Source organism: Humulus lupulus, chromosome 8 (assembly GCF_963169125.1).
Source record: "Humulus lupulus chromosome 8, drHumLupu1.1, whole genome shotgun sequence".
Lineage (NCBI taxonomy): Eukaryota > Viridiplantae > Streptophyta > Magnoliopsida > Rosales > Cannabaceae > Humulus > Humulus lupulus.
Genome location: NC_084800.1, coordinates 77,206,308 through 77,215,122, shown reverse-complemented (window position 1 = coordinate 77,215,122; position 8,815 = coordinate 77,206,308). Strand labels below are relative to the sequence as shown.

The 8,815-nt window shown below is 32.3% G+C and overlaps 1 protein-coding gene across 1 annotated transcript; it reads left to right on the top strand.

Annotated features, from left to right (window-relative positions):
- Positions 1 to 895: 895 nt before the first annotated feature.
- Positions 896 to 2,881, top strand: LOC133797882 (zinc finger protein ZAT5-like). The gene has a single exon (XM_062235977.1). It carries the CDS (start codon positions 942 to 944, stop codon positions 2,268 to 2,270), a length of 1,329 nt encoding a protein of 442 aa, XP_062091961.1. The 5' UTR covers positions 896 to 941; the 3' UTR covers positions 2,271 to 2,881.
- The last annotated feature ends 5,934 nt before the right edge of the window (positions 2,882 to 8,815 follow it).

The following is an 8,815-nucleotide window of genomic DNA, read 5'->3' as shown; positions in this document are numbered from 1 at the left end:
GGTGACCCATGTGGAGCCAATTTTATAATTTCAGCTACTCAATACCAATACCACACTTAATCAGACGGCGCTAATTAATCACATCTGTACTTATATATATATATATTATCTCCAAACAAAGCTCAGATAAATTTCTTGCTAAGAAAGCAAACATGTTGTAAAAATAATAATAATAAGTAACACAAAGAGAGTTACTATTTTTATTTTTATTTTTTTACATATAAATATATAGGTTGTATATGAGATTGGGTAAGTGAAAGTGAAGGTAGCACGATGATAACGTGCACCCATTGAGCTCTAATTTAGAGATGAGATGAGATGAGAATAGATTTAGATTAGATTAGATTAGATGTGTGTGAGTGTATAAAAGGAAGGGGAAAGGGTTGTTTTCATTTCGTGAAGTGCGTTGGCAAAGTGTGAGAAAGAGAGTGTGAAACGGACCTTAAGAAACAAACCCCTCTCCTCTATTCTCTCCTTATTCTCTTTTCTCTTTCCATCTAATTTACTACCTTCTCTTTTTTTTTCAATCTAATTTTGCCACTTTTCCGTTATTTGTTTTCTCAACTCTTTTACCTTTTGCTTAATTTGTGTGTTCCTAACCCAATTTACTAAAACTCTTCCTTTTTTTAAAAAAATAAAATTAAGAGGAGTAATAAAATAAATGATAAATTAAATAAAGAAAATAACACCTAAATATACAACACAAATTATCCCATTCCAACTAGATGAGTGCTATAAATATAGATACCATTTATTTGATCAGTGGTTAAAAACTAAAGAAAGATTAATGGGTTATAGGACTAATTCACAGTTACTGTTCTATTGGGTATCCGTTTGACTCATTAATCTACAATCTAATATATATATAAATATAAAAGCCAAACCCCACATAGTCCTCCTCCTTGCTTCCTCTCTACCCTTCAATCTTCTCTCTCTCTCTTATGGTTTCTCTGACTTGTGGCCTGTACGGAGAGAGATCAACCATGGAAGCTGCACCACCTCAAGAGGAAGTCATCACCACAGCCTCCAACAAAGAGCAATCCCTCGTCGTCAAGGGAAAGCGGACCAAGCGCCAAAGGCCACAGTCACCCCTCCCTTTTGCCGCCATCGCCACTAACTCCTCCGCAGGAAACAGTGGCGGTTCCAGCGACAACGATGACAACCCCCACCACCACAACCACAACCACCGCCACCATAACCAAAACGACAAGCACTCGCAGTCTCCAGTCACCTCAGTCGAGAATATTCAAGGCAGCGCAGAGAAAGAGGATCAAGACATGGCCAACTGCCTAATCCTCCTCGCTCAAGGCCAATCCCGGCGCTCATCGCCTACGCCACCGAAACAAGTAGAGTCTCCTCCGCCTCCTCCTCCTCCCCCTACTGATGCCTCCGCCACGGCCATCGAAGACGGAGGTGGCCTCGCGGCTTACAATAAGCACAGCAACAGGAAATTCTTAGAAGCTACGCAAGCGGCCGCCGCCGTAAATAAGGCCGGCGCAGGGTATAATAATTATGCGTACGAATGCAAGACTTGTAACCGAAGTTTCCCTTCTTTTCAAGCGCTCGGCGGCCACCGTGCCAGCCACAAGAAGCCGAAGATCATGGTGGCTGATCAGACGGCGGAGAATAAAAGGAATCACTTGTTTGGATCGCCATCCGACGACGAAGATCAAACGCAATTCAAAACCAGTAACAATAACAACAATAATTCGTCAACGGCGCTTTCTCTTCAACTGAGTAATAACAGGAGTAGTACTATTAATAGTAACAATAATAATTTGTACGGAAGCACTAATTTCGTCAACAAGGCGAGTAAGGTCCACGAGTGCTCCATTTGCGGCGCCGAGTTCACGTCCGGCCAAGCTTTAGGCGGCCACATGAGGCGCCACCGTGCACCGGTGGCTGGTTCAACGACAAGTACGGCCTTGTCGTTGACTACTAGTGCTAATATTCCTCCTACTACTACTACTCAATTGATGTCGTTGGATCATCATCATCAACCCCAACACCAGTCTGATCTTGATCACGAACAACGACAACAACGACAACACCATCGTCTTCATCAACATCAACAACACCAGACTAACAAAACAAGAAGCGTGCTGTCGTTGGATTTGGATCTCAATCTTCCGGCGCCCGAGGACGATCAACGGGAACCGAAATTCGGCTTCGTTGCGAAGCAACAACAGCAGAAGCAACAGCAGCAGCAGCAACAACAATCGTCCACACTTGTCTTCTCCGCCCCGGCTTTGGTGGATTGTCATTACTAAGAAGAAGAAGAAAAAGAAAAAGGTTACGAATTTATTTTTTATGTTTAAATATTTTTTTTTCATCAACGTTTGTGTCCCACGATTGATCTTTAAGTCTCATTATATGTGAATTACTATACCGTAAAAATTTTTATTACTTCTTTTTTTTGTTTTTTGGGGACACTTTTTCTCAATTTCAAAGTTATAAGATTCTTTTAATTCTTTTAAGTTGATGATCATATTGTTGATGGGCAAATTGTTGCTATTACACATGGAGAACTTTCTCCACTTTATTTTTCTTTATTTGTTCATAGCAAACACTCAAATTGTGTATTATGAAAGGCTCAATTGGCCAATTCATGAAAAGTGTATGATGGGGCATCTTTTTTTAATGCTTCTCGATCAATTAGTATTTTAGTTTTTTTTAAAAAAAAATACCAATTGGGTATTGTTCATTCTTTCATTTTAGCTTCTATGATAGAAAATAACAATTTTCGAAAAAGAAATAAAAAAAAAGTTCCATTGTTTCAATTACAAGAAAGCCAGCTGCTTTCTCTCTCTGATGTAAGTGACAAGAATACAATAAAAAAGTACAGTGAAAGGCAGTGAGTTTACTGCAATTCCCACATGAATCCACCTCTTGTCCTTTTTCTCTTTTTAATAACAAAGATAGTCACTTTTTTAAAATTTTAAAGAACAAATGCATCTACTTGGCTTTAGCTATATTTTTTTTGTCATTTTCTTTGCCTTGGTCCACTCCTTTTTGTTAGTTATACTAGCCTACTGATCAGTACACCTAAGCAATCTGTAAATTATCCACTACTTGATGGCCCACAAACCTTAGAATGCATCATAGAATATTCTTAAATCATTGACTCCACTGTTATATGCCTTAATTTCTAGCTAGTGCCGATAATATCTGTTATTAGCTAGCTTACGTTAAAATATTAGTTTAATATAGATTTGGCTTTTTATAACGTATTATATATATATTAATCAATTGATAAATTGTACTTAATATGGGTAGTGCATAATTAGTTGCTCACATATACTAGCATGTCCTGGGGTTCCCAACCATTAGTTAAGTCCAATTTGCCAATCTGGTAGAAGTGTGAAGTATTAAAGAACCAGATATATATTCTTAATTAAAATAAAATTAAATAGAAAAAGAAAAAGGGGTTTATAATAAAGTAATAAGTAAGATTATTAAGGTAAGATCAACACTGAATAATGTGTCAGATCAATGCAGCAGAGAGTTGGCGATAATAATCACATGCATAATAAGTCACGAGAGTAATAAATAAAGACAAATTGAGCAGCCTTGTATGTATACCAAAATATATAATCTCTGGTCTTTGTACAATGTCATTATTTTTAAGTGTCATTAGCTGTTTTCAAGTAAGATATTAATTAGGTGTCTTTCTGCCTCAAATTATCAGGAAAAATATAGATAAGTATATACGCATGCAAATTGCAAATTTATTTAATTGAGACAGAGAGAAAAGACTTTATTATAGGTTACTAAATATTCACTATGGATGTTGAGCAGTTAGCTAATTTTGATTGAGTTAATGTATATGCATATATGGCCATTGGTCAATTTTCTTGAGAAAATTAAATAAGGGTTGTATAATTAAAATGTGCTGTAGTTCAATTGGTTTGGCTATATGGTCATGGAGTGTGTGCCAACTGCCAAAGAATAATAATCAATTTAATTGACTTGTTTATCGTAACCTAGTTAACTCCAAATGGAGGGTGATTAATTAATGATATAATTAAGCTCTCAATGCTCATGGCTCACAAAAAATACTAGTGAACGTTTAATTAATTAGTGGTTTAATTAGACACTTAAGATTTCAATATTGGTGTGAGGAATAATTAATTAAGGATCAAGAGATTTCATAATCCATACCACCCAACACCTTAACACAACTGCAATGTAAATATATAATTACGAAATTGGAAACTGAAAGGAATAGTCTTAATATATTAGTATATATATATATTGTTATAATTGTCTTGGTCAACAGTTTTTTAGAAGGAAATGGCATTCATTAAAATGAAGAAAAAGGTTATTATTACATCACATGCATAAATACTTGCTGCTCCAGTTACGTATCCACAACTTATTGATAACAGTTACCAACTAGCAAAGATATTTAAAATTATATGTTACTATATATATATATATATATAAACACACACATTTAAACACTTTTGTAGCATTGATTCTTCTAATAAATTCATTATTATATTTCCATAAATTAAAAACATTTGATTTTTATGCTAGCGCAATAGGGGCATGCTGCCCTGAATGTAATTTTATTTTTTTACATTTTAATCATTTGTGTATGAATTCTTTGCATTTATGCCATCCTGTATTTTTTTCACTTTATTTTTATATTTTGCATATGTCCTAATAATTTATTTACTAATATATTTATAAGTTAATTATGTGTTATATAAAAAATTGAGGAATATGTATTCATGGAAACTTATATAATTTTATATCCAATGTGTAAAATAACTATTAAAAAAATAGTTGCTAAAAATTACTTTTAGCCTGCGAGCTCATTATACCCCCGCCAACTCATCGCTCAAAATGAGAAACAAAATTCAAAGTTGTCACTTTTCAATTGTCATTGCGGACGATCTGGAAACTTTATTTTTGGTTTGGTTCTTTATAATAAGTTCTAATTAAAACGTGATATATTAGTTTTAGCTATAATTTCATAACTTATTGCTTTGGTTATTACTACTTTTTGGTTACCAAAAACTAAAACATACGTGATTTATTGTTTTGATTACATTATGCTAATATTTTTGTAACTTATTATTTTGGTTATTTTTTAAAACGTCATTTATTATTCTAGTTTAAGAACTTATTATAAAATTAAAAAAAAAACCATATTATTGGTTACTCCTTAGTAAGTTATTGTATTAACTACTTTTTAAAACACTCTTTATTGTTTAGGTTACTATATGGTAATCAACTTATTATCAAAGCATGATCAGCAGTAGTAGTAGACATGACAACAATATAAAAATATTTATTATTTTTGGTTACTTTTTGGTAACATATTATTTTACTTAGTTTTGAAACATGCCTCATTTTTTTAGTTACTTTATGGTAACAATTTAAAAGTATTAAAACATCAATAAATGTTAGAGACATATATTATACTCAATGGAAATGGTAGAACCAAAGATACAACTCTATGCAAAATGTTACAATAGACAAGATGATAGACAAAGAACTTTACAACTCAATAACCAAAATACAAGTAAATGTAGAAATAAGAGAAAGAAAAAAATTATAAGAACTACAACTCTAAAACAAAATATACAAATAAATATGTAAATAGAAAATAGAAGAAGAGAAGACAAAAGCAAAAGTAGAAAAAAGAAATAACAAGGACAATATGCAAAACTCTCTCACTCACACAACCAAAGTGAAGAGCATTGGTGGTCACCAACTTAAAGAAAGTTTATAACCTTTGTCCAAAAATTTATTTCCCCTATATCAAGCACTAAGGAATTGTCTCAATATTGGAAATAGCTATTTGGAATAATCAAGTATTTTGGTGTATTTCAAGCCAAGTACTCTAGTAGAGAGAAATACAGTTGTCTTACAATTGTACATTAGACTCATATTTATAGAGTTTGAGACACCATTTGAATTTTAAATTCCACCAACCCCCATGACTGTTACCAATGTTTAATCGAATGTTTATGGAATTAAAATGGAAATTTGGGAGTTACTTGGGATGTTGAACCGTTCAAATTGGAAAAAACTAAAGAAAAAAAAAAGAAATTAGCTGTCAGATCAGTGGCTGCAGCCACTGGCCTCTGTCCCACAGGCCGTAGCCAAGGATTATCAGTGGCCGCAACCAAAACTCCAATTTTAGCAACAAAATTTCAGTTTTTCCAAAACGTCTCAAACCCTTTCCCACATGATTTTATAACCTCCATACACCTAACGAGAGTTAAAAACATGTCTCCAACAATCATATTTCATAATGGCTTTATGAAATTCAAACTCAAATATGTAATACACAATCTACACATTATTGGGAAATATTTGGGAGTTACAAATTTGTAACTGATTTTGTAACTCCAAAATATGTCACATTTGGGCACACACATGTGTCTAATTTTGTGACTCAATAATATGTTACAAGGTATGACAAATCATATTATGTCACATTACTTAATCTAACATTATATTATTTAAAATAATATAACATTCCCTCACTTTGATGAAATAATCACTTTTTGTAACACTTATTTAATCAATCAAATATTATATTAAAATATAATATTCTTCCACTTGATTAAATAATTACTCTTTATAGAAACATTTGCTTTGGTGCATAAAGTAAAATGTCTTTCGACTTGAATTTTACCTTAGTGTAATTATCACAAATTTTATTGAAATTTTGGTTGCCGAAGCGTTGAACCATTATTCCTTGATTACAAACCGATAATAACACACACATCTTTGTAATGTTCACTTGCGACATCAATGTCTCGCTTTTGCACCGTTAATGACTATGTGCGTATTCCATTTATAGACTTTTCTTGAGAATGACTCTAAATTCTCATGAGGGGCGGCACCACCCCTGGGTCTATATAGGTAGAATTCTTACAGTATTTTGTTACCCTAAAATGCTTGTCTTTTCAAGATTGAGTTCTATTAAAAAAAACCTTTTGCTTTTAACCCTCATTTTGGTATTACTCTAATACTCATATCTTAGATGAGACACAAATTTTGAGTGCTGTTACTATTCACTTGATTGACTTGATATTACCTATTGAACCTAATACTAGTTTGGTTACTAGTATTAAGATAGATTATCATCAATCGCAAATTTCTTTAGGTAGTCTAAATCCCAACCCTTGAGATGTAGAAATGATTCAATTTGAGTCATTTCTTTTCTCATGTATGCATACTTAAACACTCTCATTATTTTATTCAGACTTTATTGCTAGCTATAGTTTGATTAAAATAGTGATTTTGACTATAGCCAACACCCCCATTATTTTATAGTTCAATATCCAAGATAAACATTTTCTTGAATATTAATTCTAGAAACATCTTTGTTTCTAAAATTCTCCTTTATGTTTTAAATTGATTACTTCTTGAATCAAAATATTAAAACAATAATTTTAGACACCAAACATGTCTAGAATTATCCATTCTATACGCATATATCCAAAGTAATTTAGAATGCGGAATTTCAAATCACCTATTTGATAGGATGACCAAATTAATCCGCCATTATAAAAATAAATTGATTAACTTTTGAGCATCACCCCCACATTTCTCACATAAAGTGAAAATATCACTTTTAAATTGAAATCTTTTTATTTCTATTAAGTCTTCTATCCTCCAAGATAAATCTAGACTTATAATTCTCAAAGTTCATCATGAGTCCTTTAAGCCACATGATAAACTCTCAATATATCAAGATAAACAAAACCTTAATGTTTATTTTGATTTATTTACTTACTAAAGCAAGACACACTTCTCTGAAAGTAAATTTCACTTAGTTTCTTTCTTTTATATATTTCACAAAAAAAAAAAAAAAGTAAACACAAATGTAATGTGAGAATTTCTCAAACACCACTTTGACATCGATTGATTTTCTCATCAAAATCAATTTGAAGATGTCAATTTTTTAAACACTTTGAATCAAGAAAAATAAACCATCATTGATTTATTTAAACACTTTGATTTCTTATGCTTTAGTTTAAAATTATCTTCTCATTGAGATTACTTTAAACATACCACCATCTTTAACCAAAATGAATAAAGTTCACTTTAATTTATTCACTATTAGTGTAAAGAATCAAAATTGCTTCTCCAATTTTGAAATGTCTCCTCATTGAGACAATGAATATTTTAGAATTCTTGTCACTAAAAAATTCTCAAATATATTTCATTTGACCACACTCTAGACTCCAAGTCTATTGGACAATATGCTATCTCAAATTTTGGATCCACCTTGATCCATATTTTTCTTGCAATAGCAAGACACAACCATTAAAAGATGTAACCTCCTTAGGTTCATATTTTCGTATCTCATAAAATGAGATGCTGATCTGTTAAATGAGAAATTTTTAAATTCACAAATCACATATTGTTTACCCAAAAAAGATTCACTTGATGACGTGGCGAGACTAGTATGCACGTGGGATGCATGTGACTATTTAAGCAGTTACGTTCTGGTCGACCATCGACTAGAAGAGAATTCACTCGACAGAAGGCATATTTCGTAGTCGACCAGGGCAGGTCGAAGTATATCAGATATTTTCTAAAGATATTTTATCTTGCATTTATGTAATAATTGTAATTTTCATTATGATTGAGATACGCTTGTATTAAATGTAATCAAGGCCCATTGGCCCATAAGGAGATCTTTGAGCCTATAAATAAGACTCAAACACTACAACAAATCTGGCCTTTACCTATGTATTTGTTACCTACATATATTTATTGGTAGCTAAAGATATTTTTTATCTACGCTTATTTATTGTAACCAATTATTAGTAGGTAATTCTTA